We start from the raw sequence: 21,095 nt of genomic DNA on the forward strand, positions 1-21,095 counted from the left end.
ACATAACGCGGTGAGAGCAACTCAGCTCCACCCCACGCTACCTGGCTTGCCCTGGGTTGGGCACAGAGATAGGCATTTCGGGAGCAGGAGCAGCAAAAAGGGAGGCTGGCACAGCTCAAAGGTCCCCACGCCTTCTCCTGTGCTTGCGAGCCCTGGCAGTGGGGCATAGTCCAGCTCCATCCCTGCCTGCGGAGGCACGGTGCAGCCCCAGGGGACAGCTGGCACCCAGGCACTGATACCAAACAGGAGCTTCCCTTAGGGCCAGGCTCTTTTCCCCCCAGGGCCAATTTCTGCTTCACTTCCAGCTGCCTCCGGTGACATCCGTCTCCAGCACCGCTTAACGTGGCCGAAACACGCAGAAGCCCCAGCCCCGGCAGACAAATTGTCAGGAACACCAGGAGTTAACAGTTAGTTCGCTTTATTTTAGAGCCTACGTGAGGTAGGGGCAGACAGATCCTGCCAAACTATTTATAACTTGTCATACTCCAGGGTATTAGTGGAATAACAAGAAGAGCTAGTCTACACGTGCGTATTCATCACCTGAAGCTAGTCTATGACAACAGCAAGCTGAAAGCAGGGGGGGGGAGAGAGAGAAAGAACTGTTACTCCGAGCTGCCACAGCACAAATCCTTCCCCAGCCCTTCCCTGCACACCCCTAAAACCAGCAGCCCTGGCACCAGCCGCTGTCACCTCTTCCCAGCTCTGCCTCACCCCGGCTCCGAGGCGTCAGCACCCTTCTCACGACAGCACTGGCTTGAAAATCCATCTCAACCTACTTGAAACTCGGCGACGGAGTGAGGACATGCAGCCTCTGGCTCCTGCTCCCAGCTCCCTGTGCTAGCCAGGAGGGCTCCCTCATCCTGGCCACACACAGCAGGAGTCCCTGGTGTCAAACACGGTAGCAGACAGCTATTACCCACAGCTTAAGAGATCAGAGAAGGAGGAGTGTAAGCCAGGACTGAAATAACACCTAATTTTGCCTCCTGACATTGGCCAGAAGAGGGCCAGGCTGACCTTTTCTGCAATTTGCTGGGCTGTCACAGCAGAAGTTTTTATTTGTGATTGGCTTTAAAACACCACCTACAAGGCTGGGGAGGACAGCCAGGTGAGTCACCAGCTCCCCGTTCCTTGCTAACCTTTGCACATCATGATCTATTTTTTTTTTTTTTGGAATCCTTACTCAGCAGCCATGTTTGTCCTCTGACCTCACTGCAGGGATCAGCTCTTCCTACAAGCGGAAGGGCTTTCACAGGTCTCTACAGCACAGAATAACAACATGGCAACAACTGCTGTTGTCATTCCCCAACACGTTGCCATAACACACAGCCTGTCCGTCCTCACAGATGATGTCAGCTCACCCTCTGCCTCTGGAGGAGGTGACCAGAGCTATTTTATCCATCTTCTCTGTGCTGCCCATCAACCACCTGTCTGTCTGTCCCCTGCCCTGCAGTAAAGCACCCGAGAGGAGCCCATTTGTCCTCCTACTTCTGTAGTTGGCTCAGTAAATGACTTGAGCTTCTGGTTAGAGTCAAATGAGCAAAGCTGGAGAAAGCAGGATCGATTCCAACCTGTTGGTGGCCAGAAAGGATGCCCACTTAAATCCCATCTTACCCCGCTGCTTTCTGGGCTCCCCAGCTTGATGCTGAAGATCCTTCAGTGGCACTCCTGACCCAAGGCCAAGCCAGCAGGTCAGAGCCCTTTCACCAGCTCACTCCCGACCTTTAAAAACAAACACCCTACAGCCACAAGAGCAGAGAGGTCTCACACCCAGGCCCTGCTCCCGTACGCACTGCTTGCTGAAATCAGCCCCAACGTCATGGGCTCAATTCTGAGATAAGCAGTATTTGCAGAAAACCTCCTCCAGCAGACTGGGCTTAACACCCACCATGTCATATGGAAGGCTCTGCTGCAGGAAATGGCTGCCAAAAAAAAAAAAACCCAAACAAACCCATAAACAACTTCCTTGCTCACTCCACTTCCTACTCCTTCCACTTACTGCAGTGCAGGAGACCTCAGCCTATGCCCTCTGCTGATCCTACGCTCCTTTCAGTACGGCCCCTCAACAGGACTGGGAATACGGCAGTTTCCAAGGAAAGCGGTGAAGGGAAGGACTTCATTTACAACTGGAAGCAAGTTCTGGATGACAGATGCCTTCAATAGAGCAAAGAAAGGCAGGAAGTGTTAAAACGAGATAAACCTTAATTCACAGCATGAGCCAGCGAAGCCAGAGACAGTGACTCAGTGGCTGCTACCAGCGATGGTCCAACAGACCACGTGGACTGGAGATGCAGCTGGGGTATAAAAGCAGACTGACACTGGGAGCTCACAGTGCCAGGCAGTGACTAATCCTGCTCAGGGCTGGAAAGTTCCAGAAACATTCCCGATAGTCTTGAAGCTGTAAAGCTTTCGTTGCCCACTCCTGGGTCACACACTGACCTGCTAGCACGTCAAGGAGCTCCAGCCTCTGATACCCACAGTCTCTCCTCTCCCCTGGGGCAAACCTTTCCCTGCCCACCTCCACCTCCCTCCCCGGGGCAGAGAGGAGCCCGCTGCTGCCTTGCCTGCCACTGCTCCTACCCTCGCTGTCTGGGCGGAGAGCTTGGCCCTGCCTGCACATCTCCATGAGAACCGTAACAGATTAATTGTAACACAGGCTTTTAGGGGAAAACCGCAGCTCAAAGAGCCCGGGAGAACAGCTGCTAGGCTACCAGCATGCCCTGGGCAGAATGCAGAACCAGAAGCTTACAGAGCAGGAGGGAGCAGATAGTTCCCACCTCCCGAAGGGCGAAGGGGAGCAGCTTCCCCAGCAGTTGCTGCTGTGCAAGGAACCACGGGTGGCCACAGGAACGGGGATTCTGTGGGATGTAACAGCACGGGAGTCCTTTCCCGACAGCACCCAGTATTGCTGTTAAGGTCTGTCGTGACACCTGGTGGTCAGAGGCACCCCTGCAGCACCTGTCACCAGCCTGCTCCATTTCTCCCTAAGCTTAGATGAATCATCACGTTTCCATGACCTCACACAAAGCAGGAACAAGGCAAAGGAATGTGGTCAGGACACTCAGACTAGGGCAGCGAGCTTCTCTGCGCACCCCCATGGTCTCAGCAGCAGCTCCCAGTTCTTTGTCCTGCACTGTAAGCTGCTGTGCAGATCAGGGCCCTACCCACTTCTCTTTGGAGCAGAGCACAGCCTGGAAAGAGTGAGAGTAAGTTATGAGGCTGCAACGGGGACGCCTGGAGAAGAAACTCATTGCAGAAGTCTACCAGACCTTTTTTGATGTGTGAGGGCTGGGAACGAGGTTTCATGACTACAGTCACACACTTATACTCCAAGCTAGCTCCCACCCTGCTGAAGTTCCAAACCTCCGTGTCCAAAGCAGTGCTGGTTCCCACTGCAGGGAGCCGGGCTTCACACCTACACGTTTATTATATACACATCCTGCGGGGACAAGGCAGCTCTTCCCACCGCATGGTTTTGTCGAGTGATTGTCCGTGCTTCTTGGTCAGGCTGCAACATCACTCTTCCCACGGACTCATATCCGTGTCAATGGCCACGCAGTTATAGGCCGCGTAGCGTAACTTCTCTTCGCACACCTTGGCTCTAGGGATGGTAGGAGGGGGAAAAAAAAAAAAAAAAGACAAGTAATTGCCACTGCTACATCTGCCAGCTGAGCTGAAACGTGGAGGCTATGCTTGAAGAGCTGCTCACAGATTAAATCACAGCAGCCACAAGGCACAGTTTGGGGAACATTCGTGTGGGAAAGCAACAGGAGCTCTGTAGGTCAGCATCAAGACTAAGAGCCCAGACAGAATATCCCAGAAGCAGGGAAGCAACAAAACTTACGTGGCATAGTTGGGCAAGAAGAGGGTACTGGAGCAGGTGGACGACTCTGGCAATGCATCTGTCGTTTCAGAGCTTAGGGAAGATGACAAATTGGTCAGAACCAACAAACCAACGAGGCAGGAAAAAGCAGACCACAGATCCCTTTGATCTGTTAGTCTTACAGTCTACAAAAAAAAAAAAAAAAAAAAAAAAAATACTTACCCTAGTTTGTCTGGATAGATGTAGATCCGTGCTGGAAGGCGGCTTCTGCCAGTGACAAATCTGAGGAAGCGGCTACGATCCTCTGTGAAGGGAGAGCAGAGACATCAGCAGGTTCCAGGGAGGTGTGAGATCAAGTACAGCCACTTCCAGGTATCCCCAGCGTTACTGAGCTGTTCCCTTGGCCCAACAGCTTGCTCTATTTGGTTCCCACCTGCTCCCCAGGCAGCAGTGAGGGTGGTTTCACTCTCCCTGTTCCCACCAGCATGCAGGGGTAGATGTGCAGGGGCAGAACAAGTCACTCACCATTGGTGAAGTTGTTGAGTGCTTCCCAGAAGTACTGAACACGGGTGTCCAGTGGCTCAAAGTCCTCAAACCGGGCTGGCAAAAAGGATACAGAAAAGGATTTTATTAGAGATTCCAGCTCCTTTTGGATAAATAAGAGCAGGGCCTCACTTGCTCAGCCACGGGTCCTCTACAAGCACAGGAAGAAACTCTGATGTACTTGTAGGGTCTGAGCACAAAGATCTAGGGTGTGAGGAACACACATACTCAGGCTTCCCCCACAAAACACATCCAGATCCATGTCTCAGCTCCACAGCAGCTCAGATACTGGCATCCCATAGATGTCCCACCTCTCCTCTGAAGCCCAGCATGGGGACTGGGGAATCCCTGCCCCTGTCAGCATCCAGCTAGGGGCAAAAAGTGGCCCACATTCTTACTGTAATAAAAGCTAATAGCTGCCTCCCACACCTCTCCCTGTCCCAGCATGAATAAAATGTTTTCAGGGAAAGAATTTTCAGCAGAGCCCTTCACTTACTGAGCTTCTTCAGGGCATCAACTGTGACTTCAGGGTCTCCACAGATTTTCTTTTCCAGCTCCTGCCAGGTGAGGAGGTCAAGAACAGCTTGGGGCACCACCTTCAGCAGCCCAGCCTGCATGGCCATGATCTGGAAAGGAGACGAGGCAGGTGAGCAGCTCGTCGTGCCTACTGTTCTGCCTCAGGGTTGAGCCCCGAGACCGCTGCACTGAAGCCACGTGACTGCTCAGCAAATGCTCCAAGGCACCTAGAAAGGGGAACAGGATCCCACGGAGATGCACTCCAGTTCAAGCAGGAAGCCTGAATCATAGCTGGGAATAAAATCCCACGTCTCTCACGCTGTCACAAGTCACCACGAAGGACTTCCTGCTATTACACTAATGAACACAGGGATATTAACTGCAATGCCTTCCATCAGAGACAGACTGGAAAGGATGTCTCTGGGAATCAATGGCAACTTAAGCTATGGGGCAGCGTTACCTGCTCCTTGCTCTCCTCCAGCCGAGCCTTCTGCACCAGGCGGATGAACTCCTTGCGGTCCTCGTAGCGCACCACGGTGCTGCTGCCGTTGGGGATCAGCTCCACCATGCGCTGGTCACTCAGCACCGTCGTGTAGGTCAGCTCATTCCCAAATTTGAACTCAAAGGTGTCTTTGTCCATCACTTCCATCACCTCCAGGAGCTTCACCTGCCCAGGTGAGTGCTTGTTAGAGAGATGTCCAGCGGGCAGGGGTGTGTCTGAGCCCCCATCTCCTCCCTTCCCAGACAAGGGCTGGAGTGACTGAGAGCAGCACAGCACGGGATATGCTGACCTGCAGCTGCACTGGCTGTTTAGCAGCCCCTGGGGCACTGCGTGCTGGAAGCAATAGTCAGCACAACTACATCTTTGTATTAGCTGAGGGATGTATGAAATGCTAATGGTGCTCTTTTTGCACGTTTTTTTTTTTTTTTTTTTTAAATACATCTTTGGAAGGGGCAAGTACAACATGGGGGCAGGGAAGCAAATCTGCCTTGCTGAGCATTACAAGGAATAGCACAGGCACAGCCCCCCAGCCCCTCTCACCAGCACAGAGTCGACAGCAGGGAAGTCTTTGCTCCAGCTGACCTCCTCCCCTGTTAATTGTTTCCATACAAAGCCAGGAAGAGCCAGGACCTGAAGGAGAACAATAATTTTGCTGAGTCTGTGAGAAAGGAGGTGTCCCCAGAGATGGAGATGGGGCTCAACCACAAAGGAGGTTCCTCACTCCCCCTGTCCTCATGCAGGGCTCATCAGGTACCTCGGCCTACTCAGAAGTTAGCAGAGACCAGACACCCTCTCCCAGGCTCCCAGCAGCATCCCCCAAACCTCATACTGTGAGCTCCCCTAATACTTCAGCCCCAAATCCTGATAAACACCTTTTTCCACAGTGTGTGGCAGGGCCTGCCTGTGCTCCCATTGAATAGGCTGCAGAAGACAATTAACAATCCCCTTTGTGGGGAACCTCCAAGCACAGACAGGATTGAAGACTTACCAGAAACTCCTTGCCCCTCAGAGCTGCTCCCATGATCTGCCCAATCCATTCATACTTCGGGAAGTCTTTACAGGAGGGGTTGGGGACATACATGTCCCTAGCTTCTCCAGTGCTGTTGCCCTGCAGGAGCAAGAGTCAAAACTCCGAGTCACAATCTCAGCCCAGCACGAAGCACCACAAAGGTTTTGTAGTGACCCTGGGGATTTCTCACAGTGGAAGAGGGCTAAACCCCTCCCAACATCCTCAGCAATATTCCTAGCGAGAGAAGCATCCAGGCACTGATCAACTTATCCTAAAACTAAACATCACAAAGCAACCTGTCCAGCCCTTCGGGGCTCACAATGAAAGGCTTTTGCCTAGCAAAGACAGGTGTATCCCAGGCACGTGAGGGGACAGGGCACAGCACTGCACTAGACACTGCCTCAAGCACCCCAACCCACAGCACCTGGTTGGACGTGCGCACGAAGAAGGGCAGGGGCACAGGGGTGTCTGCTGAGCTGGGGCACAGCTCCTCTGACATGTCCGCCAAGCTGTCCCGAAAACCGCCACCTGCAATCCCAAAAGAATGGCATTTTTAGTGATGGCAACTCCTCCTGTGCTGATTCCCAGATCTATGAAGCAAAGATGAGGAATTCTGGTTCAACCTGGCCCGCAGCTGAGCAGGAGGCTCCTGCCACAGCCTTGCAGCACCAGAGGAAATAAGACAATAAAATTAACATCCCTGGTCTGGCCTGAGAATGATAGCCAGTGTGTCTGGCTACTGACACTGGCACTGTCAAAGTTGCTGCTAACGACTAACAGAGGTCTGATACCTGTGCCAGCACAGCACTCCTTACCCAGCACATCACAGGGAACAGCAGGACAAGGTGGCCTGCCCGCCCTCTCTCCTCCAGCAGCAGTAATGCTGGAAGTTAAGGAGAATCCCCACAGCAACAGAGTCACCCCACCAACCCCCAGTGCTGCCCCAGAGGAGCCCCTTCCCCCCGCAGCCCCTACCTTGGTCAATGATGCCCTCTGCGATGAATTTGCACTCCCACCACTGGTCGTAACGCAGCGGCCACCTGTGGAGAACCAGGCACTGCCTGAGCTCAGCCCCTGGGTGCTCAGTGCACCCAGACCCAAGGAGAAGCTGGAGAGGCAGCAGGGACACCAGGAGTCTGTGGCAGACCTGCCCGGGCTTAACAGACAAAACCTCGATCTCCAGAGTCAGCTGCATCCTCAGCAGGGAGGAAACATCTTGGGGAACAGGCCCTGACCCCATGGCTGAGCTGGCTCCCGCCCTAGCAAACCCTCTCCAGAGCACAGGACACAAAGGTGCTTCCCAAACACCCCACTGTGACAGAGGACCCAGACGCTGCTCACCTGTAATCTAGAGGCTTTTCAAACTTGTCAGAGGGCTTCAGGCCTTCATATACCTGCAAGAGAGAAGATCGAGGCTGGTATCCCCTTTCCAGGAGAACCAGTGCCAAGTGAAGGCTGGAAATTGGAAGGAATCTGGTTTGTGTCAACACCCTAAATACTGACTGAAGCTGATCCCTAACTGGTATGGGAGCCCAACCACTGCTTGGAGCTTTCTAGTCTCAGAGGTACACCAAACACAAAGTCTAGTACAGAGCAAAGACTTCAGCTCACATATCCCAGATCCCCCCCAGAAGATATTGCTGGACCATCAGCAATACGTAACCGCAGAGTCTAGGAGCCACGTGAAGAAGCCTTGAAGTCACCAGGCTACTCCAGCTCCCAAGCTGCCCCCTCCACCCACCTCCATGTGGTTCATTTTGGTTTTAGGGTGCTCTGCTCTCCTCAGAGCAGCAGGGACTTCTCCAGGAGGGGCAGTACCTGGGTGAAGACAGCGTTCTTGCAGCTGGGGTCCAGGGCAGGGTTGTCTCGGTGCTCCATAGCCAGGCGTCGGTTAATGTAGAGGCGTGGCATGAAGTTGGGCTTGCTCGTCTCTGAATCCTTCAGACACTGGGTAATGAGAGCCGTGCGCCTCTTGGACAGCAACAGGAACTGCTTGATATGCTGCCAACAGGGAAGTTCAAAATGTCAGAGGTGCCCAGTGCCCAAAACATCACCTACTTCCTACTGAAGCCGCTGCGCTGCCAGGTCTTCTCCCTTCCCAGCAGCTCTGCCTTCCACACACAGCCATGTTCTCCTCGACAGCATTTGCTCCATCTGATCTACTGTCTCTGAAAGAATTTGCTTTCTGGCTTAATGGAGATACCAAGCTCAATCCTCTCTCCCATCAGCAGTCATCTGATACTCTCGCTCCAGCGCTGCTTGGACTCTCCCTCCCCAGAACATAAGTCTTACCATTCCTCCTATTTGTAATCAAACCAAGCTTTGCTAGACAAACAAGAATCCTCAAATGCTTTGGGCCTTAAGCTAAGCTGGCACAGGAACTGCAGTGCTCTCTAGCACTAGAGAGAGCTGTCTGGAAACGCACAGAATTGGCCTACCCTAGCACTGCCAGGCATATGCATTCTGGGAAAGGATGTGAGGAAAACAGACAACTGGAGGGACAAGCTGAGTCTTATGAGAAAGACACAAATCAAAGGCCAGAAAATAGTCACTGGTAAGAAGCCTTGCCATTTGGACACAGCCAGCTCAATACTGCTGGCAGCAAATGCAGTACAGAGTGTCCTGGGCTGCGATCTCAGAGGGGATGTGTGCCCAGCTCACACACCCGGTTCTGCTATGGTCTGGGTCCTTTTGTGGATGCAGTGCTCTCACCCCGGAGTCCTGTTTTCATTCTACTTGTTACTGCATAGCTACACGTTTCCACACCAGTGTTCTAGCAGGAAGCGAGTCTCTAAAACAATATCGCCTTTCAGAGCTTTAATGAATGGATCTCAGCCAGGTATTTCCCTCGAGCTGCTCTAAAGGCAACAAGGACTGACTGTCTCCCTTGCCGCAGCCCAAGTTCAATCACCCTGCCAGGCTGAGGCCCCGTAAGGCACAGAGGGAATCGCTCACCTTGAGTTTGCTGAACGTGCCAATAGTGTGATCCCAGGCTGGCACCAAGTGATGCAGGACGCTATCCAGGAGCTTGATGAACCTAAATCCCAAAGACAGAACTGCGACACCCTGGAGGGACAGGCATCTGCGTAAGCCTATTCCGGGCCAGGCACTCCAGGCACAAGCAGAAAAGCAGCAACAGATCCACACATAGCCCAGCTTGGCCTTTTAAATCACGGGGCCTTTGGCAACAAATTCCCACTCCCTCAGCACCGCAGGGACCGTGCACTTCTCACAAGGGACTCCGCATTCACCTGCTCCCTCTCCCTTTCCCCCCTCAGCAGGGATATGCTGCACCTGCAACATGCAAGACGCTGAATTTGAGCTGCAGGATTCCTCTTAAAACGCAGGGAAGATACCCCAGAAAACCCACTCTGTTCCCAGAAGCCTCTGCTATTTCCTCCAGGGTTCAGGATGCCTGTCTCAAGGGCAGACAGGCAACTTTACAGCTTCTAGCCCTACTTGGGCTAGAGAGGGCACCAATCCCTGCAGACAGCACCCCACAGTGTGCCCCCTCCGTGCAGTACCTCTGAATGAGCACAGCCCTCCGGTACAGCAGGTCAGGGTCCGTCCCCTCCAGGCGCGGGTAGCGCACTAAATTGGCCATCTGGAACATGTCGGCACTGAGCCCCAGGTCCCTCTGTCGGGAGGACTTGATTTTGATGCCCCGGAGGCGAACATCAATCCCATCATCTGCCAAAGGAAGACCACCAGATGATACGCGAAGCCCGTGAGAAAGCCCCCCAGCCGCAGCAAGCCCGTTGTGTGAGAGAGGAAAGCAAAAGCACCAGGAACATGACCATCTTCATCAGCTCTGGGGCTAAGCACCGAGAGCCTGAAATACCTTTGTTCAGAAATATTCTTTGCTTAGAAGAATAAAACCACCACCACAAGAATCAGAGGTAGGGAAAAACAGGCTGATAAACACACTGCTTATGCGTGCGGCCATAACACCCAGCCCTACCTCTGCACTCCACAATCCGGATCTCGATGACAGGCAGGTGCGTTGTCATGTCCTCAAGGACGCACACATCCCCAATGTAACTCCTGCAAGCACAGGACAGACGGGGGCTGCAGAGCTGTTCCCTTGTTCATCCTGCCAAAATCCGCTTGGCTGCTTGTACAGAAAGAGGGCTTGCATCCTTGAAATTGGAGGCTGAAGGAGAAACCCCAACCCAGTCACCTGGCTCCATCACTACCACAACATGGTCTACATGAACATCTGAACCTCCTGGTGCCCCAGGCCTAGGCAACGTGCTCCTGTCTGGTCCCACAAGACAGCACAGCTGCCTGAAATAACCCAGCAGCTATAGGGCTGCATTGGCACTTCTGTGCTAACCATCAAGGCCAGGCTTGCAGGAGCTGGGAACGGGGTTTCACAGTGCCTGCTGGACTGCAGAGATGCAGAATGCCTCCCCAAGGCCCTGGGCCTCTTAAGCAAGGCTGGTGCTAGCATGACTGCTTATGGCTTGGGTGCCCAGTGCCTCAGGCCCCTGGAAGGGCCACGCTACGTTCCCCACCTCCATCCACTCACTCATCAATGCCGACATCATTCAGTTTCTTCAGATTGTCCCCCTCACCCCCGTACACAGCGACCCGCTTGGGCATGAAGTTCTCATCCGTGGTGTCAACGGTCAGCAGGAGCTTCCTGCAAAAGGAAGCATGAAATGAGAAGACAGCTCTGCATCTCAACACCCACCACTGCTCCCCCCTCATGGCCTGGTCACGCTGGTACCACGCACAGCCTGGGACCCCGCGTACCGGTGACTGTGCTGGCTTAGTGCCTTTCAAGCCCAGAGCCAGAGCAGGGGACGAGGGGCAGGGAGAGCAGGGCAACCACCTAGGAAAGTGATGGACTCATGCACAGAGCAGGGGCTGCAGTGCCTGCCCCAGCCCTGAGCCAGTGGAGAGGAGAAATGCCTCACTTGACAATGGTGCCTTTCTTCATGTTGAGCCGCACCCAGTGCTGGCCCTGGGACCCGTCACTCTCCCAATACGTGTCGGCATGGCTGTCGGTCAAACACGACACATTGAAGTCTTCCTAGAAAAGGGCAGCGAACAGAAGGGAGGATCAGATAGGGGTAGAATTAACTTCCCCTGAGTGGCTACTTTCATCATGAATCCTAGAGCCAGAGGGCTCATTCCCATTTGCTGGGCTGTGGGCAGACACAAGCAGTACAGCACGGGAAGCTGGGGCTGACTCGCCAACGTGCTCTGGAATCACACGCAGAGTGCAGAGTATGAAACTCTCCCTAAAACCAGCTTAGCAGCTAGTATTAGCATTTGCTTCTGGGATCACAGCTTGTACAGTTCCTCCAGAGGCCGCATTACACAACACGCTGCGTGACACTCCCCTCTGGGACTACGCCGTCCCTCCCATGTCCTCAAACACAGACCAGACCAACTCGGAGCAGGGCAGAACACCCTGCACGCTCCCTACCCCCATGGCACAGCAGGGCTGATGCAGCCTTGCTCCTATACCCCTCACGCTACTCACCGTGTAGGATGAGACATCGATGCTGTCCACATACTGCTTGACGCTGCCCAAGTTCTCGTCCTCTTTCCCAATGTGATCATACAAGAAATGCACCAGGTCTTCATCGCACTCGTAAGTCCATGTCGGGGGCACAAACCTACCAGGGCAGAGGGGTCAGCAGTCTGGAGACACAGGGACAGCAAGGCTGCACTGCCTCCTGCCAGGTGAATAGGTCAGGGAACGCAGGTCCACGTCCTGCTTGCCACGGTCTCACCCTGCTTTCTGGCTCAGTAGTAGGAACTGTGCTGAGCCCTGCTCCCCTTTGCTTTGCCACTGCCTGTTTTCCCCCCACTCCCCAGCTGTCAAGGGCTGAGCAGCCAGGGACAGACAGTGGCTTGCACCCACCCACAGTGAAACAGCTCGTACCGAAGCCTCTCTACTGCAGCCTCATCCTGCTCCATGGGCTTGGGTTTCGCTCCCAGGCGCAGGGAGTATGTCAGATCCACCACTTGCTCCCATCTGAAAGGAGATGGAAAACGAGTGAGAGAATCCCAGGGGAAAGGAGCAGATGGTTGAGAAGTAGCTGGAAGGAGAAGACATGGATTTAAAGCCCCACCACACTCCTTCCTCCACCATATCAGGTCTCATCAGATGCCATTTCTGTTCAGAGCATCTTTCCTTCTTCCAGTCCACACCCAGCTGTGTGGGTAACAAGCATTCTGACCAAGCGAAATTGGGTAACTCCATATCTGGATTCCCTATTACCTCATTTTAATGCAAGAAGTGGCCAAGTGGGCTGGGGCTTTATAATCCAGAGCAGAAAGGGCTGAGGGACAATACAACAAGATCTCAAGCAGCAGGACATAGGTGGATGAAAACCTCACTGCTCTCTTCCATGCAAGGAAAAGGAGACATCAAATGAAGGCAGCAGGTTCAGATTATTAACAAGCTAAAGACACGAAAACACAGAGACCTAAGGTTTGACGCCTCTCCAGCTCCTCACTGTGGGCAGCAAAATTGTGATTTCTTTTCTAAGTCAGGGTCTGCAGGGGGATTTTGACATTTCCTGCATGCTGCACCCATCCAAGACGCCAGGAAAGCAAGATGCTGTATGTATGCCTCTGAAGCAGCCCGGGGAGCCATGTCAGTTATCGTGACATGCAGAGAAGAGAGGATGTGAGCCACAGCTCCGTACCTGATCACAGGTTTGTAATCAACCCCAAACAGCTGCTGCTGCCTCTGGATCCTCTCCGTGGACTCGACCGGGACCAGCCTGTCCCCTCCTTCTGCGTGCTTGCACACCAGGACCCAGCCTTCCTCCAGGTCACAGCCACTCTTGTACTCTTCCAGCTGCTCCTGCATGGAAAAAACATATATTGTGGGGATGTGCACCTAGGGCTCCACCACGGCAGAGGGGAAGACAGGCAATGCACACCAAGACACCGTGAACCCCAAGGGATGGGGAACGTGTTGGGGGTTATATACACTCCTGAGCCTGCCCTGCGCCGAAACACTGCCTGTGATGGGACGGGCAGGCTGGGGGGGGGACACACACAGAGGGGACCCGCTGCGCTCCCCGTTACCTTGCTGAGCTTCACCCAGAGCCCGGCGCCGTTGCAGTACTCCTCGCCGGTGGCTCGGAGGCAGCCGCCCTTGCGCACCTCGATGGTGGCCCGCGCCGCCCGCTTGCCGCCCCGCGCCGGCCCCGGGCTGTCCCAGACGCTGAGCAGGCTGCGGGCGGCGGCGGCGGCGGTGGCGGCGGCGGGGTCCTTGCAGATCTTGTACTGCACCTCCCGGGGCACGTAGCACAGCGCGGCGGGCAGCGCCCGGGCGCGGCGGAAGCACTCGCTGCACTGCAGCAGGAACCGCAGCCGGCCCAGCACCTGGTGCGGAGCCTCCCCGCCCGCACGCATCGCGCTGCGCCCACCGGAGAACCGGGAAGGGGACGGGGGGGGTGTCGGGGCTCGGGGCTCGAGGGTTTACGGCAAACCCCGCCCGCCGCCGGGGCAAGATGGCGGCGCCCGAGGGGGAGGACGGAAGCAAGATGGCGGCGCCCGTGCGGCGTACGGAGGGGCGGGGAGCGGGGCAAGATGGCGGCGTACGGATGGGGATAGGGTGGGGCAAGATGGCGGCGCTCGTGCCGGAGGGGAGGGGGTGGTGTTAAGATGGCGGCGGCCGTGAGGCGGGGCGGGGGTGGGACAGCGCCGAGCGGGGCGGGCCGGGAAGCGGCGCAGGATGGAGGGCGGCGAGAGGCTCGTGTGAGTAGTGGGGACCCGCGGGGCTGACCCTGCCACCGCGATGGGGCGCGGGAGGGGGTCGCCGGTGTGGCCCGGGGGTCTCTTGTGGGGGATACTGGTGCGAGCCCAGTGGGGAACTGGGGACACTGGTGTGTGGTGCTGGGATCCTGCACTGGGGTGGCACTGGGGTGGCGCTGGGGTGGCACTGGGGACACTGGGGTGGCACTGGGAACACTGTTAAGGTGTTGGGTAACCATGCGAATACTGGTGTGGCACTAGGGACACTGGTGTGGCACTGGGGTTACTGGTGTGGCACTGGGGACAGTGCTGTGGCACTGGGGTGATACGAACTTGGGGACACAGGTGTGGCACTGGGGACACTGCTGAGGTGTTGGTTGACCCTGGGGACAGTGCTGTGGCACTGGGGACAAATACTGTGGCACTAGGGGACATCAGTATGGCACTGGGGTGCTATGACCCTGGGGACACTGGTGTGGCACTGGTGTGGGAGGCTGATCCCGCCCTCGCATGGCTCACTGGGGACACTGGAGTGGCCCTGGATCCACATGGAGGTTCTGGGGATCCGTCCCTGTGGCCCCCACCCCTCAGAGCAGTGAGGTCCTGCGGGGTCCCCATCCCACCCCATGTGTGTGCACACCAGGCTGCAGCTCCGGAGCGGTGACACCACTGGAAGGGTACTGGGGATGTGGGGTGACCAGCTCTGTGGGCACCTGGAGCTCTGGGGACCCTGCCCCACACCACCATCCCCGTGCTGCACAGTGCTGATAGGGGCTGGGGACAGCTGGTGGCAGGGCTGCCTGTCCCCTGGGTCCTGCTGGTCCCAAATCTCCCCAGGCGGGAGCAACTGCTGCCCCTGATAACGTAATCTCACGGACCCGGGGCTGGGCATCGCCTGTCCCCAGGGAGGGCCCCGCTGTCCCCCTCAAAGAGGCCCTGGGAGGTGACAAGGAGGGAGCATTTGTCACCATGGACCCAGCTGGGTGCAAACCCCTACCCTGCGGTCACCGGCCGGGGAGCAGGGACGAGCCGCCAGCCCTGCACCTGCAGCCCTAGGGGCCTGGCGGGACACCCGGTCCCCGTTTTGGTGCTAACACCCCTCTGATTTTCCTCCTGCAGCCCCAAGGGCTTCCCCAAGCTGAAGAATGACACGTTCCTGCGTGCGGCGCGCGGCGAGGAGACGGAGCACACCCCGGTGTGGTGCATGCGGCAGGCAGGGCGCTACCTGCCCGGTGAGAGCCGGTGGCGGCGTGAGGGATGGGGGGCGGCGATGGCGGGGTACAGCGAGCACCTCGTCACAGCTGCAGGTTCCTTGCAGAGTTTCGGGAGACCCGAGCTGCACAGGATTTCTTTGCCACTTGCCGGAGCCCCAAGCTGTGCTGTGAGCTGACGCTACAGGTGAGCGTCCCCCGGGGAGGCTGTGTGTGTCCCCCATCCCCTCTGGAATGGGGATGGGGAGAAACCTTAGGTCGGGCCCTTACCTCCAGGTGGCCCCAGTAGGTTGTGCAGCCCAAATCTTAGCTCAGGAGTCCTTGGTTATCAGACAGGGACCCCACTGCCCTACGTGTGTGTCCCAGATCTTGTGCCAGCCCCTCACTCATGCTGCCTCTTCCCCTCTGCTGTCTGCAGCCCCTCAGACGATTCCCCCTGGATGCTGCTATCATTTTCTCTGACATCTTGGTGGTGCCCCAGGTGAGAGCCGTGGCTGGTGGCTGGGAACAGGGCTGGGTTTGGGACCGTTATTCCATTCTCCCCCATTCCCAGGCGCTGGGCATGGAGGTTGTCATGGTCCCTGGCAAAGGACCCACGTTCCCAGAGCCCCTGAAGGAGGTGGAGGACCTGCTCAAACTGCGGCAGAAGGTGGACGTGACCGCGGAGCTGGGTTACGTCTTCCAGGCCATCACGCTGACGCGGCACAGCCTGGAGGGCAAAGTGCCCCTCATTGGCTTCTCCGGGGCGCCTGTAAGTGAAAAGGCCCTGCAGGGTGGGGTTCCCTGCTCTTCCCTCTGGGGTGACTCTGCTCCTGGCACCCCCAGAGCTGCGGGGAGCCCTCCTACATGTGTAGGGGACATTAAATGCAGCGCTGCTGCTGCTGCTTAGGGGTCTATCTTCAGCACTGACCCCTTTACCAGCCCCTTGCACGTTTTCCATCTTAGTCACCTCCTCACTCCGCTCCTCTCCTTCCTGCAGTGGACGCTGATGTCCTACATGATTGAAGGGGGCGGCTCCACTACAATGTCCAAGGCCAAGAGCTGGCTCTACCGTCACCCCGAAGCCAGCCACCAACTGCTGCGGCTGCTGGCTGATGTTGTCACCGACTACCTGGTGGGGCAGGTGGCTGCTGGAGCGCAGGTACAGCCTGGGGCACAGGGACAGGTCCAGGCAGAGGGGCAGGGACTGTGGACAGGGAGCAGAGAGGGTTTGGGGACCAAGGCACTGCACGGTGCCCGCAGCTCTCCCAGCTCAATGTATTTGCCAGGCGCTCCAACTGTTCGAGTCGCACGCAGGGCACCTGGGCCCAGAGCAGTTCCAGGAGTTCGCCTTGCCGTACATCCGAGACATCGCCCGGGGGGTGAAGAGCAAGCTGAAAGCAGAGGCGCTGCCGCTGGTGCCCATGGTGAGTCACAACTGCCTGAGGTGTCCCTGGTGTGAGAGCACGGCCAGGGGAGGGAGAGGAACCAGCACAAAGGGCTGCACCCATCCCGTGACAACCCCCACAGCAGTCCCAGTGCAGGGACTCAGCTCTAGGAACCTGTCAGCCATATAGCAGTGCATCTGTCCCTGGCATCCTGCACTCCAGCTGTTGGGGGCTGACCCTTTTACTGCCATCTCCTTCCCCAGATCGTCTTTGCGAAGGACGCACACTACGCCCTGAGCGACCTGGCCCAAGCTGGCTACGAGGTGGTGGGTCTCGACTGGACCATCCGGCCCCAGGAAGCTCGGTAAGAGTCCAGCACAGCACCCGAGTGCCCACGCTGCACCCCAGGGTGGTTACCCTCACCACTTCGCCTGTCCTGGTGCCCTGCTGAATCCCAGGACTGGAAATTTCTGGTTCAGAGAAGCCAGAGGTGGGGATAGCCAGGACTTGGTACCACCTGGAGCTCACAGCAGCCAGGAGCTGCACTGAGGGGTCCTGCGTGCCCTGTGGTGGGGGCTGCAGGCCCTGTGTGCCCCCTGGTCGCTGCACCACACGTAGCAATTCACCTCCTTCCTTCTTACTGCAGTGCCCAGACAGGGAAAAACATCACCCTGCAAGGGAACCTGGACCCCTGCGCGCTGTACGCACCCAAGGTGAGCTGCAGGCCTCCAGCCTCAGTTTCCCCACTTGTGCCCCCATCTCACGTCCCAGGCTGGATGTGGGACTGACGGGGATGGGGTGCCCTGGGCTGACACGTGGTTTCCCACCGTGTCCGCAGGAGAAGATTGGGGAGCTGGTGAAGAAGATGCTGGAAGGTTTCGGGACCCAACGCTACATTGCCAACCTGGGCCACGGCCTTTACCCCGACATGAACCCCGAGCACGTGGGTGCCTTTGTGGAGGCCGTGCACGCTCATTCCCGCCACATCAACAAGCACAGCTGAGCCCCGGGGTTTTAGGGACAGGACTGCACTGCGGGCACAGCCACCCTGAGCACGGTGTTGTCACGGGGCTCGCTCCGGGCTGGGATGCAGCATTAAACCAGCACCTTTCCGTGGCAGCTGCGTGGCTCTGGCTGTGGGGACGGGGATCTCTGCAGGAGTACGGAGGGCACCTCCTGGCACTAAGGATGCGTTCAGGCCTGCCAGGGAAGGGGTCCCCGAGGCTGGCAGCATCACAGACGAGGAGCTTGGGGCTCACACATGCCACCACTGTCCCAAGCTCAGCTCTGCTCAGGTGAAAACGGGCAGCATGACGCTGATCCAGGGTGTCCCAGAGTGGGTGGGAGACCCAGCAGGAGTCACCTGGAGGGCAGCACCCTCCAGGCACCAGCACCACCAGCACGCTACTGCACTGACTGGGACAGCAGCAGACACAGCACAGCCCTAGAACAGCCACCACCCTCCTACAGCCTCTCTGGGACTGTCCCACTGACCCTTCATTCTGCCCAGACCCACGTTTCCCCATCTCGTCTGATCCCCAGGGGCCAATTCTGCCCCCGGGGGCTCAGCAAATCATGCAGAAAGCACCCCGGGGTGCTGGGGACACAGCACTGCGCCACCACCTCCCACACCGCAGCATGCTCAGTGCACTGCAGGGTGAAGCAAGGCCCAGCTGCCGCTTGCTCCAGCTGGTTCATTGCCTCACCGCTGCTCTGTGCCCCAAATTGGGGTGCAGGAGCCGGGTGCCACGGGGAGCTGAGATGCCTCATACCCCGGGGATGTGCCCTCCTTGCATTAACCAAACTGCCTGGAGCCCCTCCAGCTTCAGAAGAACAGAGCGGTTACACGCAGTAACGTTCATCCCTTTTATTATTAAACATCAGATGAAGAGGTCGCACACACACATACACGCACGCACACAAAAAAAAAAAAAAAAAAGGAAAAAAAGGAAAAAAGAGAAACAGACTGGTTGAAGAATGCTATTTCGGTGGCGACAGATACCGAGTACAATTGGTTTCCTGGCCGGAGCGCGGACAAAAGTCACTTTCCAAAAATCAAAGTCAAACCAGACAGCAGATAACTAGCCCACATTCTCTAACTACAAGTCACCGTCCAGACTGGCCCCGGCCCCCCCAGCCCTCCCGACCCGTCGGAAATAAATGAAGCAAAACCCAAGAGCCGCCGGCCAGGGGCCGAAGGCTCTGCTGCGGGCTTGGCGCAGCCGGGACGGGGCTGAGCATCCCCGCGGGGTGGGATGGCAGAGGGAATCCAGCCGCCCCTCGGCAGCGTGTGGCTGCCCCGTCCCCGCTCCCTCCCAGGAGAAAGGCACCCCTTGGCGCGCACGCACCCACGCACCTCGCACACTCACACGGGCGCCCGCGGGGAGAAGGCAAAAAACCGGGCGCCGTCCAAGGGGGCTCACGCCGCTCCTGCGCCGTCCTCTGCCCGCGTCCGTGTGCGTCCCAGAAAGCGCTGCCGAGTCCCTTCCTTCGCTGTCCTCAAGCGCTGGGCTGCTGCTCCTCCCTCCGTCCATCCGTCTTGTCCATCCGTCCATCCATCCGTCCCGGGGCTCCGAGTTGAGCAGACATTTGCCTCCCCCCGTACCCTTTTCCTCGCTGCCGACAATGCCGTGGAAACCTGAGAATGTTCGTGTGCCTCCTCCTCTTTTTGTCTGTGGTTGTGTTTGTTTTGTTTTTTTTTTTTGTCTTTAAATAATAGTTATAATAATAATAATAATAATAGCAATAATAAAAATAATCGCCCCAGCCCACGACAATTTCAAGTATCCCCCAAATAAAAGACAGAATTATAAATAATTATAACTTTACAATTTAATAATTGACACATATACTATAGTATTTACAGTATCATAAATGCTTTTTTTTTTTTTTGTGTTACTTTTAGTAAGCAATCCCTGAGAACAGTTACTTTAACTTGTTTTATTGAAGTATCTTCACAAATAGAGGAGTTTGCATGTCTCGGGCGGGCGGGAGAAGCGCTCTGCAAAGCCATCGCTTTTGGTGACGCATGAGGTTCTAGTGTTGCGGGTTTCTTTGCTTGCTCTTTTTCTTTTTTTTTTTTTTTTTTTTATTCCCCCAACAGAATTTTTAAAGATTTTTGCACTTTGCAACCTTCGGATCCCTCCAGCGACCACTTCCTTCAGGAAAGAGGTATTGGATTTCCAGGTGAGCTTTTGGTATTGGCAAGGGAGGGCAGGGGCTGAGCAAACCATCCTTTTTCCCGTGGTCGCCTTTTGGTTTGTGCCCAAGGAATCTGTGGATCCTCTCAGCGTGTGAAATGGTTAAATCCAGGAAAGAAAATAAAATTAAAAAAAAAGAAGAAGAAGAAGAAAGAAAATTAAAAAAAAAAAAGAATCAGAAGAACAGAACAGAGCAGCCTCTGCCGATGGGGGGAAGGTCTTCTCCGCTCTCCTTCCTTCTTCTCTCCCGAGTCCCCGTGCCACGGCCGGACCCTGCCGTGAGAGTGGCGGCAGCCGGGGCTCACCCAAACCGTTCCCGCACCAGCAGCATCAGTTTTTTCTTGCCTTTGTAGATTTGTTTGAGATTGTCAATGAACTGGGCGAACTGTATGTGCCCGTCCTGCGCCAGGAGGAAGGTCTCCCTGGCCTTGCTGAGGAACTCGATGAACTCCCCGTAGTGCCGCGGGCTGATGTGGGTGAGCCGGGAGTGGGTGGTGTTGATGTACGCGCTTATCGTGGCGTCCAGCAGCTGCCGCAGGGGGGCTTTGTCGGTGGACATCAGCTTCCCCGAGTTCCTGCGGCCGGGGATGCCGGCCAGGCCTGGGGCCGTCATGGTGCAGCGGCGGAGGATGTCCGACAGCACCGTGGCGCAGTGCACGCTCTTCACCACCAGCGGGATGATGGCCGCCAGCTCGTTTTTGCCCAGGGAGTGGCTCAAGGCGCAGGCCCAGAGCACGTCGTTGATGGCCGGGTGAGTGTCCTGGTTGTAGGCCAGGTTGAGATGCGTCATGGCCAGCGAGGCCAGCTTGAAGGCCCGCAGCGGGTAGCCCCGGTGCTCCATGTAGCGGGCGATGGTGAAGAGCTGGGTGTAGGTCATGCCGGTGGAGGCGGCGTCGATGACGATCTGGTAGGCGGTCTCGAAGGCGATGTGGTCCTTCTCGCAGAGGGTGAGGGCGGACAGGGCGCAGTTCTGCGGGTCCTTCATGGCGCACTGCAGGGCCAGGGTGCGGGCGCAGCTGGCCAGCTCCTCCCGCTGCGGGTAGTCCAGGCTGAGGCGCAGGATGGTGTTGTGGGACATCACCGTGGCCGCCACGATGCTGGTGGCTTCCGTGGGGGTGAACAGCGAGTACCAGCTCTGCAGGATGCTCACCAGGGCCCGCACCCCTGCAAGAGACGTGAAGGTCAGGGAAGAGCCGGGA

At 56.5% G+C, this 21,095-nt stretch overlaps 3 protein-coding genes across 3 annotated transcripts in view; 1 reads left to right on the top strand and 2 right to left on the bottom strand.

The window, feature by feature from the left end:
• Positions 1-383: 383 nt before the first annotated feature.
• Positions 384-13,895, bottom strand: LOC309880702 (E3 ubiquitin-protein ligase HECTD3-like). Its single transcript, XM_082765897.1, has 21 exons — positions 13,447-13,895; positions 13,059-13,219; positions 12,290-12,382; positions 11,885-12,020; positions 11,313-11,428; positions 10,922-11,035; positions 10,352-10,434; positions 9,915-10,080; positions 9,346-9,427; positions 8,209-8,391; positions 7,732-7,784; positions 7,366-7,430; positions 6,815-6,918; positions 6,370-6,489; positions 5,922-6,011; positions 5,340-5,546; positions 4,860-4,989; positions 4,346-4,420; positions 4,043-4,124; positions 3,842-3,913; positions 384-3,598 (listed from the first exon to the last, which is right to left on the bottom strand). The coding sequence occupies exons 1-21, from the start codon at positions 13,774-13,776 to the stop codon at positions 3,514-3,516; spliced, it is 2,547 nt and encodes an 848-aa protein (XP_082622023.1). The 5' UTR covers positions 13,777-13,895; the 3' UTR covers positions 384-3,513.
• Positions 13,896-13,953: 58 nt separating this feature from the next.
• On the top strand, positions 13,954-17,815 carry UROD (uroporphyrinogen decarboxylase; the record flags this gene model as incomplete). The annotated part of the gene is given in 12 exon segments (XM_082765898.1): positions 13,954-13,968; positions 13,970-14,041; positions 14,045-14,121; positions 15,238-15,350; positions 15,437-15,516; positions 15,748-15,810; positions 15,883-16,080; positions 16,309-16,470; positions 16,598-16,735; positions 16,960-17,060; positions 17,343-17,409; positions 17,535-17,815. Coding segments are annotated over 12 exon segments (1,251 nt in total). The 3' UTR covers positions 17,700-17,815.
• Positions 17,816-18,548: 733 nt separating this feature from the next.
• The window catches only part of ZSWIM5 (zinc finger SWIM-type containing 5), a gene marked incomplete at its 5' end in the record, with an annotated part of 87,479 nt that continues 84,932 nt past the window's right edge, over positions 18,549-21,095 (bottom strand). The window contains one exon of the mRNA XM_082765895.1: positions 18,549-21,060. Coding sequence (XP_082622021.1) covers positions 20,198-21,060 — 863 coding nt within the window. The 3' untranslated portion in view covers positions 18,549-20,197. The remainder of the gene's footprint in view (positions 21,061-21,095) is intronic.

This window comes from Aythya marila, assembly GCF_965140915.1.
Source record: "Aythya marila genome assembly, chromosome: 8".
Classification (NCBI taxonomy): domain Eukaryota; kingdom Metazoa; phylum Chordata; class Aves; order Anseriformes; family Anatidae; genus Aythya; species Aythya marila.